Below are 21,797 nucleotides of genomic sequence, written 5' to 3' on the forward strand. Positions count from 1 at the left end.
TTCAGTATGAACGAAGTTGGCCCATCGTTAGTGACAACTTACAAGTTCAAAAATGGCAACGAGTATATTGTCAAGATAAAAGTTATTGCTTTTAAAGGGTGCCAGCGAAATTTGGAACTGACTGTTACTGATAAATATACCGGCGAAAATTGGCAGTCCTCCTATGACGCTGCATGTTCGTTATTTAAATCTTATGGCTTATACCGAGCGCTTATTGTTTTAAGGTTATGATCTTTCTTCGCGTTTTAAGATATCGAAAAGTTGACGCACAAAACTGGGAATTATAAGCATTTTGATGTATTCCTTGCTATGTTGCAGTCAGGATTGTTAAAAGTAAAATTTATAACCTAGGAATTTAAGCAAGGTAAATAAAATTTTAAAAAAGTTAATTGCAGACTAGTGAATGTATTACCTTGGATCTCCTAACATTTGAAGATCTAGAATTCTTGCGTACACGTAAACTTGAACGTACCTCGAGTTCAAATTTGGGTAATGTGACAAACAATCGTCGGTATCTTATTTTAACTTACACAGTAGAGTTCGATCGGTATGTATTAGTTTTACAGATTTTGTGAAACCTTTACACAGTGACTGTTATATATGTTTTTTTCTGCATAATACATAAATACTTTAAGTGCAAAAAATTTAAATAGAATTTTTATAAATGAAAAAAGAAATGTATGTTAACGTAATAACTTTCTTAAGAATTCATTATCCATTACCTTTGGAATACTGTGGTTTACCTGATCCAATAATATTGCAAACTACCATCAGAAGATTACAAGCTGAAATCGAAAAGTTACAATCTGTGGAAATGCATAAAAATTTCCAGAAACGTATAGAACAACTTACAACTGCAAATCAAAAACTTATTCAAGAAAATCAAAGACTTTCAACTGGAGGTAATTTCAAATGTATTAATTTTTTGTAAATGAATCTTAAGTACATATTAACATTTAGGAAAAGGTTTAAGACACATATTAGGAGCTATCAAGTCCTTAGAGAATAGTGTTACAAAAGAACGTATATCTTTTCGGACACAAATTCAAAAACTTAAGGCTGAAAATGCAGCCCTATTATTAAAAGTACAACAACTAACTGCATCTGCCAGTAGAAAACCTGGAGATGGTAGTTCTGCATTAAAACATAATAATCATTCTTCTATACGAACAAATGATGCAAATTGTAGACAAAGCAGAAGTCGTTCTTCTTCCATTTCTAGTCACATTAAAACTTATAGGTCTAGTTTATCACCAGGTATTGATAAACACAAGAATATTTTCCTTAACAGAAACAAAATTTAGTTTTGATTATAACATATTAATATGTATAGGCAGTTCGGTGGAATCATTTAGAATTCATAACTCTTCTTCTCGAAACAAAAAAAAGTTTAACAGAGCAAAAAATTCAAGTTAGTATTAAAAAAATATAATAATAATAATATATGAGATTTCTATTCGTAAAATAAAAAAATTTTCTTTATAGAAATTGATTTTGAAAATTTGGAATCAAGAATTCATACACTGCAAAAAATGTTAAAGGAAGGAATAAATTTAAATTAAAAGTATTTTTATTAATATATGCAGTATTGAGTATGTATATACTGAAACACACTGTTGTTTTTGTCAGTGTTGTTATTATACCAGAACGACTTTAAGTAAATTGGCAGAGCTATAAACAAAATAATTTCTTATTTAAGCCATTATTTAAAATAACATCACTTTAAAATGTATAATAAAAAAGAAATCAAATATATAAAGATACAAGTAGAAAATACTGGATATTTTCTGAACTATTATAAAGACATTTCTGCATGAAATTGTACCTTCAATTATATACAAAATCTTGCAATGTATGTACTGTGGAAAATATTTCTTATGTACATTGTAGCATTGTAAATGTATTTGTTGTTTTCAATAATACCAGGTTACATCTCTACTATCATATTTGTTAATAAAATTATAAAATTACAGTTAATTAAATTTATCTGCTTTTACATCAGTTTGATAATATACTATAGCCTTCTCAACCAACGACTGTTTCTCATTTTCTCTACCATATATTTCCATGTTTGTTCTTACATTTGTACTTGTATCTTGTTTTCCATTTGTATAACTTTGATCTTTTGGATCACTTGTTTCTGTGATTATACGTTTGGAAGGCAATTTGTGTTTTGTATGGTTTGACAAAACTTGAACAGCTTCTTGTAGGTATTCTATTTCAGCTTGTTGTCGAGATGTAATTTTATTTAAATTTTCAATATCATCAGTAAACTTCTGTATCTGTTCAAGACGCGCTTCTTCCTTTTTCGTTTCTTTTGCAACTTGACGATTATATTCTAACACTAAGCAACCACCAGCAACACTAAAAATGATAACCTCACCCATCAGATTTGCCCCTAACTCTATTGCCATAGCCTCGTTTAGTTTGGCAACTTTTGTAGGTTTACCAAGATTCATTACATACATCTTGGTTTTAACTTCAGCCCAGTGATAAACTGCAAATAAATTACAATTACAAAATATTTAATTATACAATTATGAAGTATTCTCATAACTATTATTATTAATGACATCAATGTAGATTACATCACAGTAATATCAAAAAACCACTCTTCATGTACCTTACAATATTTTGTTACTTACACTGTGCTGGAGGTATAATAAAATAGGTTCTAAATACAGGATGATTTTTCGCTTGACTAACGAGAAACTTTGCTATAGGTTTACTAATTTGTTTAACAAACAACACTCCTAACTTGAGAGCTGGAAAAACGCCTACTACCATTTTTACTTATTATTTTCACTACCGCTTAATGGTTTGCGTAGTTACATCCGATAAATATCTATAAATTATAATGAACATGTGAAGAAACATTGTAATGTTTCAAATGTATTATATTTGTAGCTGATTTTCATAATAAGTACATTGATCGTTTTTAACGCACATGTCACTCTTACTTCAGAGTGTAGCAGACGGCCACCATGTCGTGTCAGGGAGGTCGTGCAATCAATGTGACCCGCAATACTGTAATTATCTATTAAAGGTTAAGAGAAATTACTAGATATATATTATATATTTTGGTAATAGAGTAGTTCAATAGATTTATTTCAATGAAAATTGGCATATGATTTTTTGCATCTCGATAATGGAGCTGCACTCATTGTTTATGTTAGAGGTTTTAACTTATTCCCCTCGCGTTAGTAACTTGAAAATAATGTTCCCCACTACCTCTACTTTAATAGCTAGCCGAGATTGAGTATGTAAGCAGTTCTATATGATGTTCAATACAAACAGGTAAAAGTAGGTATGAAGAGGGAAGCTTTTCGTGAGGGGAATGTCTGTGGTAACGCACAATCTACACCACAAAACTTCATGATATAGATGGCAATACCATTTTTCGTATATCTCTTGGGAGATAAAAGTGGCGCGAAGTGTAACTCTACATAAATGAAAACCATGCTTGCAGTGATTAATCTGAGAATATATTTAATTTCTGATTGTTTGAAAAAAAGTAATCAATTGCTCAATACTGTAGATCAACAAGCAATTATTATTTGAAGAAATTATGTCTGAATAAAAACTAGTGGGATATAGAAGTAAATATTTACCTTATTACGAATGCTAATTGAAAATTCATTGTTATCTGTTCCAATGTTGACGTATGGTTAAAAGAATGCGTATATTATTTACTTCTTTATGTCATGACAATTAATATTTCGAAAAATGTCGGAACCTGTGGAGATGTTACAAATAAATAAATGTGTTTTATCAAAATTATGGTATACATCTCTTATTGCTTATCAAGAAGCCAACGGTGATAAGTCTTTTTCCTGTCAAAATGATATTATAAACTTCCTTGAATCTGAATTGTCAATTGAAAAGTTAATGTAAGTATAATAAAAGTGTGCATACAATACAAATAAATTGTTGTATATACAATTCTAATGTAACATAAAAATTTGGGTACATTATGCATATATGACAATTTTTTAATTTACTTTTATTTATTTAATCTTTTTAGCTGTGCTCAAGAAAATAGTCAACAGCAATGGATCGTTCAGATATTATTTCAGAAACTTATTGGCAACACAGCTTCAGATATCAAAAATATAAAGAATTATTCCAGTTGTATGCAAATGCTACACGCTCTGCAATTATGTCAAAATTTAACAATAGATTTGCAACAGGTATTTCAATAATCATTCATTCTATATGTCCTTTCGATGATTAATAAGATTTTTACTACATTAAAAAAATATATTTTATAGAGATTATTGATGATATATGAAAGTAATTCAAAACAAATAAATTCAGAAGTATTTGAAAAACTACGTGAAGAATGTTTCGTATTCTTAAGAGAAAACATTTATGATAATTCAGTCATTATTTGTTGGATCATTAATGAATTATTGTCTTTATATTTTGATATATCATCCAATGTTTTTCATAGTTTCCAAGACATTTACATGTCGTTTCTAAACGAATTAGTGGAATATAAACCAACAAATAAACAACTAATTGACAATTCTCTTGGATGCGCATTATGTATTATATCTAAAATGAATATAGTTGACTCTAACACAATTGAATGGTTAAAGTTATGTTTTCCTATGCTGTTAAAAGTATGTAATATCCAAGATATTGAACTTGCATTGTATTCAAGGATAGAAAGAAACCCTTTTAACGCGTGGTGCACATTTTTCAATGAAATATGTGGACGTTTTAAAGTTATTGAGCATTTGGATGATGCATTGAAAATCCAAGACGTATTATTCCATTATACTTCTACGACAGTTCCAGTTGTAAATATAAGTAATCTTGCAGCAAGAGTAGTTAATATGAAACTGCATTGGGTAACAGATATTTTGGTACGTAACAAAGAAATAGATTATATCATCATTACATCATCTGATATTATGTTTGTTTCAGGATATTTGTTATATCTTAACGATAAATGGAAAATATGATAATGTTACGTTGATATTAAGTTGTAAATTATTTAAGAATTTCTGGCCAGTTTTACTGTTTAAAGTTTTAAATGATTGTACTAATGAAGAAATTGTTTCAAACAAATCTGAAGAACATCATAAAATGATATGTAACTCAATTCAATTTTTAACATTAAAATGTAATTTTGATACATTTTATGATTCTCTTTTTCAAGTACTTAACGTTTCATTGAACAAATGTGTTAAAATTGTGGAGTACATCATAAATTGGATGAAAGATAGTTCTGGTATGAATAATGATGATCAAATTCAAGAACCAATTAAACAGAGAATTTCCATAAAACAGATATTTAATCTTCTACTACATTTTAATAGTCTTTCAGTACTGAAAATGACAACGAATATTCATGAACAGCAGTATGATAAAATCAGAAACTTATTACAGGATCTTTCAGAACCTGAAAATATTTTTTATGCATATTGCAGCGTTCTTAGCGCTTTAAAAGCTATTTTATTATGCGACAATTACGATACAAGACGAGATATTATTACATGCCATTTTTCTGATATGAAACATTATGTACAAATGGTATATCCACTGAAGTTGCGAATAGATGTAATAAAGGATATATTTTCTTTACTTTTCTTGAGACATGAAGACTTTGATCATTCACAAAAGAATTATAATAAGAGCAGCAAGAGTACCTCGAATGAACTAACAAATTTTGAAAATAAATGGTTGGAATTATCTTCAACAGGTTTTTTTTGTAATAAATATATTATAAGAGATATGTTATATCATTTGAAAGAAATCATGTTAGCCACAGAAGTTGAATTTACAAAAATGAAAGATAGTTATACAGAAGTAGATCAAATTCAAAAAGACATCTCATCTATTAATGCAGCAATTGCAGATGCTAGATGGAGGCTGGAAATTTATACAAATTTACAATTTACAGAAGATATTAATATGTGTAAAGATACAAATAAAAATTTGTATACTAAGCATAAGATTCTGTTAGATGGAAAATTAATTTTAAATCGTTTCAAAGAGAATGTGCTTTTTTACCAAAAAGTTAGTACATCGGATGATACGAAAATTCGATCTGACAGTAGCTCAGAATCGGAACCAACACATAACAACATTAAATGGAAAAAACGTTCTAAAAATACAACATTGACGATAGATGCTACGGCAACCAAAGATGTAACACACAAACCAATGTTTATAAACTTTATGTTAGCAACTAAAGAAAGCCTGGTTATTCAATGTTTGTGGAAAAATGATTATGTAAAGGCACAGGATATTATTGAGGTAAATAATATATGTAAAATATATTTATATATTTCTTATTACAGTTTCAAACTGTTCGAACGTATCTTCTTCAAATTCAGTAGGTTCATATGTAATCAATTGTTGTGTTTCACCTTTCTTCTTAACTTCAGTGACTAAAGTACCAGGAGGATTAATCGCGTAATACTGTTTCGAGAATAAAATTCTTTTGTTAGGGAAACAAAACTTGCAACGAAAGCAACAGCAACACCAACCTACAGAACAATACAATGCTTTCATAAATTTGTATTATTGTATTAAAAATAATTGCAAATTACCTTTTTGACACCAACACGGAATTGCAAGACATACATAAATGAAGAACCAAACTCTAATAACCAACCACATTTTCTGCACAGGTTTTTTCAATGCAGGTGTTTTATGTTCATAATTATATATTAAACAATCTATAGCTTTAATACCCAACTGTTTCGACGTTTCCGTGCAATTTTTGAAATCAAGTAATTTTTGTAACATGTCTTTAGGATATTCTTCCGATTGCTCTTTATAGGTATAATTCAATAATTTGTTATCAGTTAAGTCTTTTCCTAATTGTTCTTCATATTCTTTTTTAAAATTTTCATAATTGTATTCTTCTTCACCTGGTTCTGTTTCTTCTGTGTATACTGTAATGGCTTTCATATTAACATATGTATTTTGTGGAGGACTGTTTGTTATTTTATTATAGTCATTGGTGTTAGGAATACTATTTGTTGTTACTAATAATGAAAGATCAATTGGTTGCATTTGGAAAAAATCTTCAGGTTTAGTTTGATACTGATATCGCTTACTTTTACGTTTTATTCTAGAGACTTTTTTGTTCTTCATCTTTTATAATCTGAAAATAGGTAATCATCAGAAGAATACTAATTATTTTATACCTTTCATCAAATGATCTTTAAATACTTTATCTAAGTCTTCTTTGAAACCAGCCACGAATGGTTCATCATTTTTTGCTGTATTGAAGCTTTCCCATACAACTGGTTCGAATTGATTAAGCGTACCAGTAATTTGTGCTTGATTTATACTATTACGTTTATTATAGCTTTCTACTAAAGAATGCAGTGGTTTGTATCTATTTTCATCTTCCATATAAAGTTGGAGGGCTACAAGATCTACAGGTTGAATCATTTCATTCTCATTTTGTTCATTATAGTCTTTAGTATCAGATGCAATCTCAAGTACATTTTTATCCTGGAAATTAATCTATATAAAAGCATGTTAAAATAGTATTTATATACTTCTAAGTAGTAATAGTTAATAAAACAGTATTATTCGTTAATACTCAACTTTATATGACGATGATGAATTAACAGTAATAAGTAAAAGGAATAATGCAATTAACATTTTTTCGAATAACATATTTGATGGCATGTAATATCTTTTCTTACATTGTAGGCATCTGATATGAAAAATAATAACTTAAATGGAGAACTACAATTTTCTAAAGCATTATACATGTTTAGAGAAAATATATATAAACAAGGAAATACTTTACAGGATAAAAACGAATTTAAAAAAAACTTACAGCCTTCTACATTAGAGGTATATTTTATATATTCACTTGTATTAATTGTAGGAAACGTATTTAACGTAAAAATTATATTTTTGTAGAATATAAGACAAGTTGCACAAGAAGGAATACTTTCTTCTAGACAAACTAGTCAACTGGAAACTTTCTTGGCATCTCAAGAAATTAATTTACGAATGTTGAACATGGATATCCTCAATAGTAATGAAATATTAACAATATGTGTACTAGATCTGGCTTTAACTACAAGTCAGATTTATTCTATTTCAAACAATCTTTACGACGTCGCAATGAAATATTTGAAATTATGCAAAACATTTGACAATACAGAATATGAGCATTTCTTTTCTAAAATTTATCAGTTGTTACATGAAAAAAAAGATGAGATAACTGTGGAAAATATACTCTGTGATGCGAAAGTTCCTCTCACCATAAAGGAATTCAAAGAGACAGAAGACTTTTGGCATAATATCGTGATCGAGCATCATGAATTTAAAGAATCTCAGACAAATAAAAATACAATTAATAACATTTTGAAAGATGGCCATTACTTGTCAGGTTTAAAAATTCTGAGCAAGATGACTGTTATCTCCAATGAAACTGAGAAATATATGCAAATAATCTATCTCCATTTACAACTTTTGCATACAATTATTCCAACTGATCAACAGATACTTACAGTTTCTGACTTACTAAAATATCCATTACATTATTATTTTGGTCATCAAATTTTTGATCTTAATGTTGAGCCGGATAAGCTTGAAATAGTTGCTCATAAATTGCAAGTTAATTTAGTGTATAGCATTCTTACCAATGCTTGTCCTATATTTTTGTATAAAAGAAATATAAAATATCCTATTAATAATAAAGAAAGTGGATGCATTATTTTGAACAAAGCATCGTGCAAATTGGTAGGTGGTAATTATCGAAAGTAATTCTATAAAACGGTAAGAGAAACCGTAGAGAGAGTTAAAAAAATTCTGTTGTTATTTTAGGATTTAAACCATAAAATACAAGGTCCAAATCAGTGTGCTTCAGAGGTACTAACAGAACTTTTACAAGTCTTAGAAAGTATGGATGTCGATCAATTTTCCTTGAATCATGACATTTGTAAATCTATTTCAAAAAATCCAGCTATTCAAGATGTATTAAATAAAACGTCTCGTCTTATAAACTTAGATTTGAGTGAATTATCCACAGGAGATGAAACATTGACTTTTCTGTTAAATGTGTGGAATCTTATGTTTCTTCATGCCAGCTTAATTATCTGGGTGGATCATCCTCCATTAAATGATTTGGAACATGCGATTTCATTAATGTCAACTGGTTATTTAATTGGTGATTTGGGTTTAGTCACACTTGCTGCGCTCAGATCGAAATTGTTCAATAATATGATATTAGATGATACATTTTTTATGGAACTGGAAGAACTTAATGAACCAGTGTGGCAAGATTTAGACATCACCCATGACCCAAGAGTAATTTTTATAATGGCCAGTGAATTTTATGGAACACCTTGCATTCGAGTAAGTTACATTTCTATTTTTAGCTTTAATTATATATTATAAAATAATTCGTTCACGTATTCGTATTATTAGATCTGCAGTCCGGAATCGGTGAACGAAAGTCTAAGGAAAGCTTTCCTGGAATATATTGATTATTATTCACAGAGACTCGAGAAGTCTGAACAAGTCACCGAAACGCAAAGAGTAATTTTATTACCTGATACTGTGAAACAATATCAAAATTTTATTTCTGAGAATGGCAAAAACAATATTTACGATATTCATAATACTGACAATTTATTAACAGTAGATGATTATTTTAAGCATTTTAAGGAGAATATAATAATACAATACATGGCACCTTCGTATTCGTATGATGTGATATTGAAGTATAAAAATGTATCTTATATGCAACATCAGAAACAAACCAATTTGAATAAGAGTATTCAGAAAGTAGATACTGTACGACCAAGTTTATTACAATATTTGGAAAACTATTGTTGGGTTGTTTCTTATCTTCTACAAAGAATATATAATGCAAATCCAACTATTTTAGAAAATAACTGTGATAATTTGAAACGTACTGCTTGTCTTGAAAATCTGTTAAGTTCATCTTGGGTAAGAGATATGAAACCCCTTTTCGAATGTAATCAAGCTCTAGTAGCTATTCTCGAAATAATACCAATACAGAAACTATGGTCACATTTCGAGGTGATGCTAAAAGCAAATGAATGGCATAATTGTTTAAAGCTTATAAATGCTTTGCCAGATAATCTGGTTTTAAGTATGGAATTGCAATATTTTAAAGATAAAGTTCTAAGTTATATTGTTTCCAAAGAAGAAGACTCCAAAATATTGCAATATGTGTATCAAATCAAAGATATTTATATATTAAGTCAAACAGTATTATATAATGTCAACAAATGGCACGTGGATATTTGTGTAAATGCTTTACTTCATTCAGTGCATCACGTGGATAGTTACAAGTTACCTACACACTGTAAATTACAGTTAAAAGAAATTTTACATAGAGTTCTCCTATTTCACAGAATAGTTCCATATTGTATGACTCGTGGCTCTTGTTATAACATTGCCTATTGCACAGACAAAATTGACCCACTTCAACTTATCAAATCATTAATAAATGCAAATAAATTCGAATTATGTTTGGAATGGTTAGAGAGTCAAGCATTTTCTTTAGAAATACACCTTTCTATGGAACAAGATATTTTGATGGGCCTCTTAAAAAATGAATCTCAAAGCTTTAATCAAACGTTAAAGGTAAAATATTGCATGATTTTATTATAACAACTTATCCGATTACTCTAATTAATGCTGTTTTTTTTTTTCAGTTTCTTCAAGCTTTACCTTTGAATCAATCGGTTAAACTATGCGAGACTGTGTTAGAAAAATTGGAATCTATCAACGCATTGCAGTTTATTTGTAATTATTTACTGGAGCATTGTAAAGCAACTGAGACCATCAAATATAGACAAACGTTAATAGGAATTGAAATTTTACACATGTTGGAAGCTCAAGAAAGATCATTGCATATTCATCTCATAAAAGAACCATTATTAATGTTGGAACAGTTGTTGATGAATTGTAAATTTGACAGTATTCAAAAAATACTAAATAGAATCGCAGACAAACTACCGCAAGCAGATATTTCAAGGGACAGTTTAGATAAGATTATAAGATTTTATGCACAGAAATCATTGGATTGTCGTGTATCTTTGCAATGTGATAACATTGAAAACAAATCCAAACATGTACAGTATTTAGAGGCAGGAAGTAATGAATTTGTTATGCCCGTTCTGGTTCCTACTAAAGAAGAATGGGTGCCCAATGATAAGGTACATAGTTACTATACATATATTACATTGTTTCGTACACTTATGATATAATAATAGATCTTCTAATTCATATTTTCCTGTAACAGGCTAGGGAATGCAGTTGTTGCAAAACTGTTATATTTTCCATGTTCAACAGACGACATCACTGTCGTAGATGCGGCCGTGTTATATGTGCTCAGTGTTCTCAACACCGTATGCAAGTACCTGGTTACCCGTCGTCTGTGTTAGTGCGTGTATGTGATGACTGTAAACGGCTGACAGTACTACAGACACGAGCACATCAAGGAACACCATCTACTGTCAGTAGCGAAACGTTTGACTGTTGGAGATTAACGAAAGATGAAAAACACAATGAATCCATTAGAGAAGAATTTTCATTCGAGTATGCACCAAACATTTCTTTGTGTTTGGCAATTCTTAATCTACATTCTGATCATAAAACATATGCCAGGTAATAATTATATCTCTAATTATCATTTATTGTAAATTCATTCTACGAAACAATATATTCTACATAGCTTTTGAATAATATTTAGTAAAACTACATTGTCATTACAGCTTTTTATTAGACCGTTGCGATGAGATGAAACGTCTTTTGCAACCTGTTAGCGGAGGAAAAGTAAATCCAGAAGTCGATCATACTGTAATCATCAAAATGATACGTTCCCTGTTGGTTGCTGCAAAAGTTAAGTGTGCCAAACTTGGTCTTAACATTGGATTGGTACATTGCGATCGTTTTTTGTCGCAAGTAGACCTTATCGCTAGTTTGGTTCAGTCTGACTACCTGCATCTTATACCTTCCGACAATTTGGATGGGCGTGCTTTAAGAAAACTTAGAGATTTGCTGATTGAAAAAGAACAGTGGACCCTTGCTCTAGACGTGAGTACCAAAGCAGGGCTGGATACTCAAAGTGTATGGGCAACCTGGGGTAAAACATGTTTAAAAACAGGATACTTCGATCAAGCTCAGGAAAAGTTTTGCCATTGTCTTGATAAAGTCCAGCATGAAGATTTTGACGATTGGGTGATTCTATCATATCCGAAAGATTCGACAACTGAAAGCAGAAGAGGAAACCAGAAGTCAATGACTGAAAATAAAACTGATAACGATAAAGAGTTTACAATGGACGAGTTAAACATAAGAAAAGCAGAATTCTCGAAAAATCGTCCATTAAAAGATCCACCATTACTTACGGAAATTCTTCAAATATTGGACACTTTGAGCACATACAAACAGTACCCGCATTATCCGCATCAATATAAGTCTAGTGCCCCACAAGAAATATCAACTAATTTTGGATACCTTAAAGTGACAAATCATGGACAAAAAAATACACTCTCAGCCATGCATTATGTTTATTATTACGAAAGTTTGTATTATTTGTTAACATATGGAAGTTTTAATTCGATTCTGGAATTTTTCTTAAAACACAATGAATTTAGCGAATGCTTGACATTCACTTTGGAAAATGATTTGGAACCTGATTTATTTTTCAATGCGATTTACTTGTATTGCTTGAAAAATGGAAAGACTGAAAAACTTCACGAAGCTATGAAAAATAAAGATTCTAGTTTACTAATTTGGAAAAAGTATTTAATATATATTTGCTACAACTTGGAAAAAAAACAATATCTGCATATTTTGTATCAGTTGCAGTTATTCATGAAAGACTCTATAAGAGCTGCAATGACGTGCATTCGTTTTTACCGTGACGAAGTAAGTAATTACACAGATTTGTGTGTCAGAGGGAATTTCTTGCTCGATGCTCAGAAACACTTGGAATCTGAGCTACAAATTGAAAATTTAAATAGAAAAAGGAAAAAGAGTACAAGTTCCATGCACAGCAATCAAGGAATTTTAACGATGGAAATGGAACCTCCTGAAATAGATAAACATATAAACACCATCTGTAGACAAATGGAAATTACAAAATTCCTAGCAACTTGCGAGAAAGAGGGCAGGGCACCGGTTCAGTTTTTAAATTTGTTTCCGGGTAAAGATACTGATAGTAAAACTCTCGAACTACCAACGTTATTTGGCAACCAGCAGCAGAAAATAGATCTGGCTGTTCTAGCAATACTCTGTGGTCACAACATTGAAGAAGGATTTGGGATCGCATTCAGAATAATACAAGGTTTTCCGATAATTACACACAATATAAATACCTTCTGAATGCTATAATATATTATTTATATTAGTGATATATATATATATATTATTTCAGATTATAATCTACCACAACAGAAAGTGTATTCTTTAGCTGGTCATATCTTGACACTGAGATATGATATTCCTGGAATAGAGCAATTGATTAAATGTTGTCACACTTCTGGAATACCAAATTCATATATTATATCAGATTATGTTCTAACACATTGTGTAAAATTGTTATTGAATCGGTTACACGGAGAACTAGAATCAACTTCGAAAACTGATGTAAATAATCTTATCAGATTAATAACCGACATAGAACTTAAAGTAAGATTGCAGTCTGTACATTATAATATTTTCATATTGTTCAGTGCATCATTTGAATTTCGCAATTGTAGATAAATGCGTATATCGAATGCAAGCAATTAAAAGCTGCATATTTATTAGCTGTGAAACATGCAAGAGCACAGGATATAAGAAAAATTTTGAAAGAATCTGATAGACTCGGTCAAAATGCTATTAAAGCAATATGCATGAAATGGCTTCAACAAGAACCAAAATCATGACTTCAGACTGTCTTATAAAAGTAAGTAATACATTTTAAGTTCCTTTATTATACATTTTTAAAGGCTATTGAAGAACTTTATACAAACATTAGTTAAATAACTCTAAATATCAAGTAAAAATCTTCCATTGCATTCCACAAATATTTATATTGTATAATATATAAAGCGATTTCACTTTTTACATTTCTCCTTTCTTTATAATTGGAAGAAATATATTTTTAGATTATTATGCGATAAAAATTCAAAGCTTTTAATTAGATAATAAGATGAAAGATTGTAAGATGAAAAGTGCAATAGTTGCAATGTTTGATGAAAATTTATTGAAGTATATGTATGATAATAAATAACATTGAAATAATTAATAAAATATTTTCATACCTATTTTTATAAGCAAAATAATACATCTATCTAATAATTTGTAATCATAGTGATTACAAAAATATATACTTAAAAAATCCTCTTTCCTTGCTCCTATATGTGCAAGAAATGTCTAATAAAAATTTAATGTCATGAGATAGTGTTGGAATGTACGTATACATATTAGAAATCCTATGTTATAAACAAATTTTACAATGCGTATAAATACTTTCAATTACCCTTTACAATAAATTTCATTAAAAGTCAATATACCTTCCATTTTATAAATATAAATAAGAAATCCTCTGATAATAAGTCTTTTCAATTTAAAGATAAACCTATTTTACAATATGACAGAATATTAGTTATTCTACACATTTATTCATGATTTTTTATCTTCACTCACTAGAGCTGACAGTTTTTCTTCGTACTTTTCTGCGAATACAGGATCTGTATTCTTAATTGAAGAGAGTAAAGAATCCTTTTCTTGTTGGGACCAATTATTGCTCCATTCTCGAAACAGTTTCACCCGACATTGAAATATACTTGGAGGTCTATCAGATCCTTCAGAACACCCCAGTGTTTCCATTCTGGAAACTAATCCGTTCACAAGACCTGTTGGTCCACATTGTTCCAAAAGTATACTCAGAAAATCACTTCTCTGCATTTCTGACCATTCTTGAAACCATTCTGTTACATAACGCAGCTGAGCTTCATTCGACAGTAAAGCAGACATGCTTTATTCTAAAAAAAAAGGAAACAATGGTCAACTAATTAATTATAAAATACTACATTCAAAACATGATTGATATTTATTTTAAAATTTACAGAGGCAAGAAAAGTGAATAAAAACTAAGAAAAAAAAGTATTGTTCAAAAATTAACATGACATATTAGACTGCATGAAACACAACATTTTTAACCCTAATTATTATTATTATACACTGTTAAAATTTATACGATAAAAAGGATGTATTTACCGGTGACGTTTTCTTTTACCAGTGATGTAATTCTCGTTCACTTATAATCGATTTATCGCTTTTTGGCATCACAAAAATTTGGGGGCAAGTTACTTGTCAACACAGTTGTAATGACAAACTTATCATATTTGATGGAAAGAATCTGTATATTACTTTAAAATGCCATAACAAAGGGTAATAAGTAATTACAATATACTATTAGTTGATCAATTTGCATTTCTTAGGGTTAACTTCGATCTCTTCATCAAAATCCGACTCGCTTTCCGATCTTGGCAAATCTAAAACTGATAAAAATTTATTAGTTTCCACGATCTGTCGGATAAATAATTTAGACAAATGTGCATATGTATATAATTTCTGTGTTTATTTACGTTCACTATTAGCAAGGCTGTCTTGTTCTTCTATAATGCTAGTCAAAAAATCATTAATTTTGATTTGAGTCTGCTTCAAAGACAAAATTAAGCTGCTCAAATTATTTTCGCTCGGCTCAATATTACTATTATTTTCATAAACGCACTTATCATTTTCACTAATTTTTACGGTCAAAGTTGTACCAGTCATTGTGATCTATTTTCGTTAGTTTTTCATTCGTTCGTAGAAATATTTACATTGATAAATGTACAACTTTTATATCGCAAAAGTTTCGGCTATCTGTTAACGGCGCAGTAGTTTTCTATAATATTCAATCATTTAAATAAAAAATCTTGGATCATAAGAATTTGATACAGAAAATTACTGAAGCTTTTTTAAATGATCGTTAAAAAGATATAACGTTTTTAATTATTTGAATACAATTTTAAAAGTGTAAATGGAAATACTTGCAATAACATGTGAACGCGCCATAAAGTTATATTTGCTGGATCCCAGCGCCACTTATATGTGGCCATTCTGTAAGTAAATGATTCATTCGTTTAAATATTTTATTTCTAATATAATAAAATTTCTTTGACTTTTAGGATAAATTTGTGAATACTCATCATAATATTATATTTCCTTTATTATCATTTTTGTAATAGCTTTATTGTTAGTATAAAAGTTTACGTTCTTTTAATTTGATCAATAATTAAGTAAATATTTAAACGAATCAATTACGAACAGAACAGTCACAGAATTTTGTATCACAGACAGGAATGCTGTTTTTCGTAACACTTCTCAGAAAACAAGCATGAGTTTGAGAACTAAGTATTATGTTCAACCGCACATAAATATACTTTATAACCTGTAAGGCAGCTAACTATACCTTGTACTTGACAGACCATAAAGGCATATGTTAGGATTAGCAAAATGGTTCTGCTGGAGAATGATGTGGTAATTTTTGGAATCCAAAGTGTTATTCTTTTGTACTTTTTATATTAATTTTAATTTTAGTTTCTAGTCGAGCTAACACGACTTTTCGATAAATCTCGTCTTTCTGGTTCAGTAGTACTCACTATTAAACGATGTAAGTATTAGTATTGTTACTTCTTTATATAGTTTTAATATTGTGTGTTCTATAAATTATTGTTATTGTCTATTTAGTTAATGGACACAATAAACCAGTACCCAGGAAAGGCAGGCCGCCCTTACCAACACCAAGTGAATTTCTTTGTTTAGTAAGAGCTACCTTAAGATCTAAGAAAATATCTACTGTTGTACGTATCATTTTACATTCAAATTGTTATAAAAACAGGAATAAGGAATTAAACCTAAATTATATATTTTGATTTTCAGATTCATTCCAAGGATGTAAATAAATTTCAACAAGCGTATTGGAATCTATTGAAATCAAATGTCAATGGCCTCAAGAAATTAAAGAAAGTAAAATCTGCAAAGCCAAAAGTTCATTGACAGTATAACATAGATTATTTAACAATTATATATTATTATTATAATTATAATTATTATATATATATATATCTGGTATAGTAATAGTAATCATAATTACTATTGACCTCTTGTATGACACAAAATACATTTTTTCTAATGTACTATATGATATTGTCTAAGAAATAAATTACATTTTGTGTAAATAGTATCAAAACAAATGATTTAGCAAACTTGTTTACTTGCTTTATACAAAATATAACTATAAACTATTCACCTTTATAAAATGTTTCAAAATAAAAACGTTTCTTAGGATACCGAGATTTTTGGAACACCCTATAGAAATTAAAGACGCGTCAACTCACCAATCACCGATCGGCAATCAATAATACACCATTTATAGTTGAATTTGTAATTTTCGATTTTGTAAACGATCTTTAAGTACTTATGCAAATTGCATTATGATTATTAAACGTTTAATTCAAAAACAATTCTAATTCAAGTAATTTTAAAAGCAACATTTTACTAAATCTTATACATTTTGTAGTAGTGCAAAATTAATGACATTTTTTTCATTAAAAAAAATAAAAGAGAAAGTTTATTTAAAAAATAAAAAGCTGATATTTATGTCCCTGGAATAATTTTAAATAAAATTAATCACAATTTATAAGAAATATGTTGGACAAAAATACGTAAGGCGTGCCCCTTGACGTAGGCCATTTTGTTGTGCGTTCAGGCTTACAGGGATTATCCCTTCAGGGGCAATTGAAAATGATCGAAACAAGTTTCGAATGGTAGTGTAAAAGTGTCATTGGTTTATTGGAGAAGGTGATCCTACTTTCGCTCTTGTTTTAAAGTGACGATTTTTTTTAATAAAAATATAACCGTCGAGCTATGAATACAATTGTTATACGCGCATTATAATTGATGTGCACGCCTCGTAATTCCGACCTGTGATTACACGATTACATTTTATTCTCGAATAAATCGGACAATCTGTTTTTATTCGTAATTATAAAAAAGAAGAACGATGGAAGAAGTAATGGGTATGTAAAGCTTTCCTTTTTTTATCGAAAACATTATGTGCTTCGTACCAGATGATGTCTAGTACACTATAATTTTTATAATTTTTGTTATAGAAATTGTGAAAGTTGAAGATATTATATCAATGAAAGATACATCTTCGGTAGACAATTTATTTGGTAATTTTTTTACCTTTGTATTTGTTTATTAGTTTGTAATACTTATATATCCATGATAATAGGTTCAGTATTAATTCTTGATTATTACAGTTACGGATAATGTAGAAGAGGCCATTGTAATAACCACTGATACAGAACCCAATATGAAAGGTATACATAAATGAATGTAGCTTTTCCTGTAATAATATGTAGAAGAGATAACTTTCTGTTTTATGGTACTTGCTCTGTTTGCTTTATTTATTATAGTACTTTCTTATTACATTTTTACAGTTATTACTGACGGTGATCAGATTATACAAATTATAACGGATTATGAATGTGTAACATGCCGGCGAGTCTTTAGGTCTCAGGATGTAAGCTTTATATATTTCATTTGACAGTACATACCAATGTTAATTTATAACTCTTTTCGGTATAAACAATGTAAGCAATTATATTTTATATGAAGTTTCTAATAAAGTTATTAATCATTTTTATAGATGTTAACGGAACACTTAGATACGTGCAGAGAAGAAGATGACTCTATGACTCTTGTAGAACTTCGTAATGTAGACCATTATGATTCAGAAGAAGATAAAGACGATGATAATTCAGAATGTGTTGATGATATCAGCATGGAAGGTATATTATAGTGTAAATATTATTTTATTATAATAACGTTATTATTATATTGTAAAATTATAATTATAGATTCAAATTCAAGCAAGCAAAAAAATAATCGCAGACCACCTAAACCAGTAATTATGCCAGTACCTGAATCCCAATGTCATTGTTGTGCAGAAGACTTAAGTACTGCTCACAGTGGTGGTGAACATAAATGTTCAGAATGTGACCTCTCATTTAAGAAAAAATCATCTTTAGACAGACACATAGTAGTAATTCACTGGAATTATGATTCTTGTGTTTGTAAAGAATGTGGACATTCATTTAATAGTAGGAAAGCATTGAATAAACATCGTTACACTACTCATGGAGATAGAAAAATTTTTAGGTATATATAGATTTTTACTAAAAAATAGGAAAGGGATAGTAATGAACTATGTGAAATAATTTGTTTTAACTCTAGATGTGAGCCTTGTGACACTTACTTTTCTCGAAGCTACCATTTAAATCGACACATAATGCAATCTGGTTGTCATGGTAACATTCTTAATACATTTAATTGTCAAGTGAGTGTTTTTATTTATTATTAAATATCGATGCATAAGTAAATGAATTATTTAATTTTATACGTATTGCAATAGGTTTGCCAAAAAGGTTTTACACGTAAGGATAATTTACGTGAGCATTTACGTACGCATGCTGGTGAACTTCAGAGACCGAAGAAACCATGTAAATACTGCCCTAAGGAATTTCACACTACTCAACAATTAGTAATTCATGAACGTGTGCATACAGGAGAACGTCCAGTTCAGTGTGATTTATGTCCGAAAACGTTTTTATCAACTCTCGCACTAAGAAAACATAGACGCGTGCATACAGGAGAAAAGCCATTCGAATGTCATTATGTAAGTATTGATTTCATAACTAAAGTTTAACTTTTACTGGTAGCAATTTATTTTCATTTGAAAAATGTGACGTCAGTTTTTAAATCTCTCGATAATAATTTTTTTGTATAATTCTATTACAAGCATACATTATGGACAGGGAGTATTGTGTAAGTTTTAGCAGTTCAGAAATATTGAATATTTCCAATCTGGAATGCAAAATTAATACAGAATTTTTTTAATTGAAATATTTCTACCTCCTATAAAATGCTTCTTACTTATTTTAGTGTCAAAAGAAATTTGCTGCTCGTGAAACATTAAATCGTCATGAGAGAACCCATACTGGCGAAAAACCTCATGTTTGTCAGTATTGCAACAAGTCATTCATTCAAGCAGCTCAATTGAGAGCACACATATTTCATCATACCGGTGAAAACGGTTTTTATTGTGATGTATGCGGAAAAGCGTTCAATCGGAAGGCTCGCTTGAATGTTCATAAAAAGTTTGTCCACGAAGGAGCGACCCCATTCACATGTGAAGTTTGTGAGAAAAGGTTTATAAGAAGAGAAGATCTTGTTAAACATTCATTACTTCATACAGGCATTAAACGTAAGCTACAATGTCTTTGGTTTGAATATTATAATTTTGATGTGTCATGTACATAAGCGGATAATTTCTTTCATATAGCTTTCAAATGCGACAAATGTGAAAAAGCATTTTCCACTAAATCCTCTTTGCAAGCTCACTTAAATACTCACAGAAGGGAGCCACCACAATCTTGTCTTGAGTGCAACAGAGTGTTCATTCGGCAAGATTGTTTAATGAGGCATATAAAGGCAAAGCATCGTGAATTGTTAGAGGACGTTATGAACGAAGTGGAAAAGAAACATTTGCAAACGCAGCTGTACAATATTGCAACGCTTGCAGCCGAAAAAACGAAGAATGGTGAATCTAAAGAACTCTCTACCGATGAATTATTAACAGCTATTTCGGATCTATTAAAAATATTAATCGATGATGAAACTCTCCAGGTATGTAATAAAATAAAAAATAATTTTTAATTATAATGAATGTGTAACATAACATATTTAATTAATCTTGATTTTGTAGCTGTTCGGTTGGCCTGAAGCTCCCATTCAAGATATCCTTGAGGCCGTAATTAGAAGGTGTGGTCATTTACCAGTTACATCAGATACCAATTTTTTCTTCACCGAGCGGTTAAGAGAAAACGTCAAACTTTTATTCAGCGTTGTTATAGAAGACGATCTAGTAAAATCTCTTTTAACAACGAAAACAGTAGACGATGTAATTTTACATGTTTTGAAACTTTCAAAAGAATATACATCGAGTTCGTAATTGTATTAAAAGAGATACAATATTACTTTCCTCATTTTTAATGAATATGCGACAAATTCAACTTTTATAAACAAATGAGATGTTCCATACAGTGTGAAAGAAATGGTACTAATAGAATTGGAAAATATCGCCAAGCTGAAAAATTACAGAGGCAAGAAGAATCAAATAGTGTCCTAATACTTGCGAGCAGATCAATGCATAGTATAATTTACTCCATATTACTGTTATGGTGTACTATATAATGTTATGATTATTAAAAGATTACACATATCTAGAATATTTTCGTGATGTATTTTTGATACGAGCGTTTACTTTGTTTTTATTGGAGATCTTTTGAACCATTATCGTTACATGGGAATCCATACTTACGTTACCTAGGCATTTTATATTACAGTAATATACATTTTTTAGGATGTACGTGATTACTTGAGAACTACACCTATTTTAATGGATTGCAAATGGTGTCTTAATTTCTGTATTTAATTATTCCACATTTTTCATTGTTAATAAATGCTCTTGAAACATTGCAACTGTTCATTGTTTCCATGTCACATCATAAATTATATTTTTCTTATTAAGGGTGAGATATTTGTTTCATAGAATGCATACTACTAACATCAAATTGTTAATTGAATTACCATATTGCAATATGATAACAATTATTGTTGTATTCGTAGATTAATATCTTAATAATTTATTAAAGTAAGAGCAGATGTGC

The 21,797-nt window shown here is 29.7% G+C and overlaps 7 protein-coding genes across 10 annotated transcripts; 4 read left to right on the top strand and 3 right to left on the bottom strand.

Moving 5' to 3' along the window:
* Positions 1–6: 6 nt before the first annotated feature.
* On the top strand, positions 7–1,617 carry LOC116427436 (centrosomal protein CCDC61). The gene is made up of 7 exons (XM_031977769.2): positions 7–175; positions 251–333; positions 396–547; positions 706–902; positions 961–1,257; positions 1,334–1,411; positions 1,486–1,617. The coding sequence occupies exons 1-7, from the start codon at positions 7–9 to the stop codon at positions 1,560–1,562; spliced, it is 1,053 nt and encodes a 350-aa protein (XP_031833629.1). The 3' UTR covers positions 1,563–1,617.
* LOC116427351 (optic atrophy 3 protein homolog) lies at positions 898–3,246 on the bottom strand. 3 transcript variants are annotated; one of them, XM_076370192.1, is made up of 3 exons: positions 2,961–3,246; positions 2,646–2,845; positions 898–2,497 (listed from the first exon to the last, which is right to left on the bottom strand). In XM_076370192.1, the coding sequence occupies exons 2-3, from the start codon at positions 2,785–2,787 to the stop codon at positions 1,974–1,976; spliced, it is 666 nt and encodes a 221-aa protein (XP_076226307.1). In that variant the 5' UTR covers positions 2,788–2,845; positions 2,961–3,246; the 3' UTR covers positions 898–1,973. The 3 variants fall into 3 exon arrangements, with proteins under 3 accessions (XP_076226307.1, XP_076226305.1, XP_031833447.1); XM_076370190.1 differs by having other exon boundaries at positions 2,948–3,246; XM_031977587.2 differs by having other exon boundaries at positions 2,928–3,243.
* Positions 3,247–3,726: 480 nt separating this feature from the next.
* Positions 3,727–14,147, top strand: Sptz (zinc finger FYVE-type containing 26 spastizin). Its single transcript, XM_031977755.2, has 13 exons — positions 3,727–3,890; positions 4,025–4,190; positions 4,272–4,871; positions 4,933–6,267; positions 7,684–7,830; positions 7,900–8,727; positions 8,812–9,342; positions 9,415–10,602; positions 10,674–11,177; positions 11,264–11,628; positions 11,736–13,312; positions 13,403–13,656; positions 13,728–14,147. Exons 1-13 carry the CDS (start codon positions 3,727–3,729, stop codon positions 13,893–13,895), a joined length of 7,827 nt encoding a protein of 2,608 aa, XP_031833615.2. The 3' UTR covers positions 13,896–14,147.
* On the bottom strand, positions 6,206–7,654 carry LOC116427437 (uncharacterized). The gene is made up of 3 exons (XM_076370193.1): positions 7,192–7,654; positions 6,564–7,123; positions 6,206–6,500 (listed from the first exon to the last, which is right to left on the bottom strand). Exons 2-3 carry the CDS (start codon positions 7,111–7,113, stop codon positions 6,292–6,294), a joined length of 759 nt encoding a protein of 252 aa, XP_076226308.1. The 5' UTR covers positions 7,114–7,123; positions 7,192–7,654; the 3' UTR covers positions 6,206–6,291.
* Positions 14,148–14,192: 45 nt separating the features above from the next.
* On the bottom strand, positions 14,193–16,069 carry LOC116427432 (uncharacterized protein C14orf119). The gene is made up of 4 exons (XM_031977765.2): positions 16,054–16,069; positions 15,603–15,904; positions 15,232–15,515; positions 14,193–14,996 (listed from the first exon to the last, which is right to left on the bottom strand). Exon 4 carries the CDS (start codon positions 14,986–14,988, stop codon positions 14,635–14,637), a length of 354 nt encoding a protein of 117 aa, XP_031833625.1. The 5' UTR covers positions 14,989–14,996; positions 15,232–15,515; positions 15,603–15,904; positions 16,054–16,069; the 3' UTR covers positions 14,193–14,634.
* A 41-nt stretch (positions 16,070–16,110) lies between these two features.
* On the top strand, positions 16,111–17,231 carry Srp14 (signal recognition particle 14). Its single transcript, XM_031977766.2, has 4 exons — positions 16,111–16,539; positions 16,600–16,672; positions 16,750–16,862; positions 16,942–17,231. The coding sequence occupies exons 1-4, from the start codon at positions 16,516–16,518 to the stop codon at positions 17,056–17,058; spliced, it is 327 nt and encodes a 108-aa protein (XP_031833626.1). The 5' UTR covers positions 16,111–16,515; the 3' UTR covers positions 17,059–17,231.
* A 477-nt stretch (positions 17,232–17,708) lies between these two features.
* On the top strand, positions 17,709–21,605 carry LOC116427446 (uncharacterized). Of its 2 annotated transcripts, XM_031977803.2 has the most exons (11): positions 17,710–18,080; positions 18,174–18,236; positions 18,327–18,386; positions 18,507–18,589; positions 18,716–18,857; positions 18,927–19,227; positions 19,303–19,405; positions 19,481–19,744; positions 20,011–20,332; positions 20,411–20,754; positions 20,834–21,605. In XM_031977803.2, exons 1-11 carry the CDS (start codon positions 18,065–18,067, stop codon positions 21,077–21,079), a joined length of 1,944 nt encoding a protein of 647 aa, XP_031833663.1. In that variant the 5' UTR covers positions 17,710–18,064; the 3' UTR covers positions 21,080–21,605. The 2 variants fall into 2 exon arrangements, with proteins under 2 accessions (XP_031833664.1, XP_031833663.1); XM_031977804.2 differs by lacking the exon at positions 18,507–18,589 and having other exon boundaries at positions 17,709–18,080.
* Positions 21,606–21,797: the final 192 nt, after the last annotated feature.

This window comes from Nomia melanderi, chromosome 8 (genome assembly GCF_051020985.1).
Source record: "Nomia melanderi isolate GNS246 chromosome 8, iyNomMela1, whole genome shotgun sequence".
NCBI classification, from domain to species: domain Eukaryota; kingdom Metazoa; phylum Arthropoda; class Insecta; order Hymenoptera; family Halictidae; genus Nomia; species Nomia melanderi.

Bases quoted from the DNA above. Each gene is read 5' to 3' on its own strand.
- LOC116427436 (XM_031977769.2), top strand. From the start codon at position 7: ATGAACGAAGTTGGCCCATCGTTAGTGACAACTTACAAGTTCAAAAAT. The intron at 176-250 runs GTTCGTTATTTA...TCGCGTTTTAAG, and splicing joins GTCCTCCTATGACGCTGCAT to ATATCGAAAAGTTGACGCAC. The intron at 334-395 runs GTAAAATTTATA...AGTTAATTGCAG, and splicing joins TGCAGTCAGGATTGTTAAAA to ACTAGTGAATGTATTACCTT.
- LOC116427351 (XM_076370192.1), bottom strand. From the start codon at position 2,787: ATGGTAGTAGGCGTTTTTCCAGCTCTCAAGTTAGGAGTGTTGTTTGTT. The intron at 2,498-2,645 runs GTAAGTAACAAA...ATTTATTTGCAG, and splicing joins TATTATACCTCCAGCACAGT to TTTATCACTGGGCTGAAGTT.
- Sptz (XM_031977755.2), top strand. From the start codon at position 3,727: ATGTCGGAACCTGTGGAGATGTTACAAATAAATAAATGTGTTTTATCA. The intron at 9,343-9,414 runs GTAAGTTACATT...TCGTATTATTAG, and splicing joins ATGGAACACCTTGCATTCGA to ATCTGCAGTCCGGAATCGGT. The intron at 11,629-11,735 runs GTAATAATTATA...TTGTCATTACAG, and splicing joins GATCATAAAACATATGCCAG to CTTTTTATTAGACCGTTGCG.
- LOC116427437 (XM_076370193.1), bottom strand. From the start codon at position 7,113: ATGAAGAACAAAAAAGTCTCTAGAATAAAACGTAAAAGTAAGCGATAT. The intron at 6,501-6,563 runs GTAATTTGCAAT...ATTGTTCTGTAG, and splicing joins TCCGTGTTGGTGTCAAAAAG to GTTGGTGTTGCTGTTGCTTT.
- LOC116427432 (XM_031977765.2), bottom strand. From the start codon at position 14,988: ATGTCTGCTTTACTGTCGAATGAAGCTCAGCTGCGTTATGTAACAGAA.
- Srp14 (XM_031977766.2), top strand. From the start codon at position 16,516: ATGGTTCTGCTGGAGAATGATGTG. The intron at 16,673-16,749 runs GTAAGTATTAGT...TTGTCTATTTAG, and splicing joins AGTACTCACTATTAAACGAT to TTAATGGACACAATAAACCA. The intron at 16,863-16,941 runs GTACGTATCATT...TTTGATTTTCAG, and splicing joins CTAAGAAAATATCTACTGTT to ATTCATTCCAAGGATGTAAA.
- LOC116427446 (XM_031977803.2), top strand. The intron at 18,237-18,326 runs GTAATTTTTTTA...TGATTATTACAG, and splicing joins TTCGGTAGACAATTTATTTG to TTACGGATAATGTAGAAGAG. The intron at 19,745-20,010 runs GTAAGTATTGAT...TACTTATTTTAG, and splicing joins AGCCATTCGAATGTCATTAT to TGTCAAAAGAAATTTGCTGC.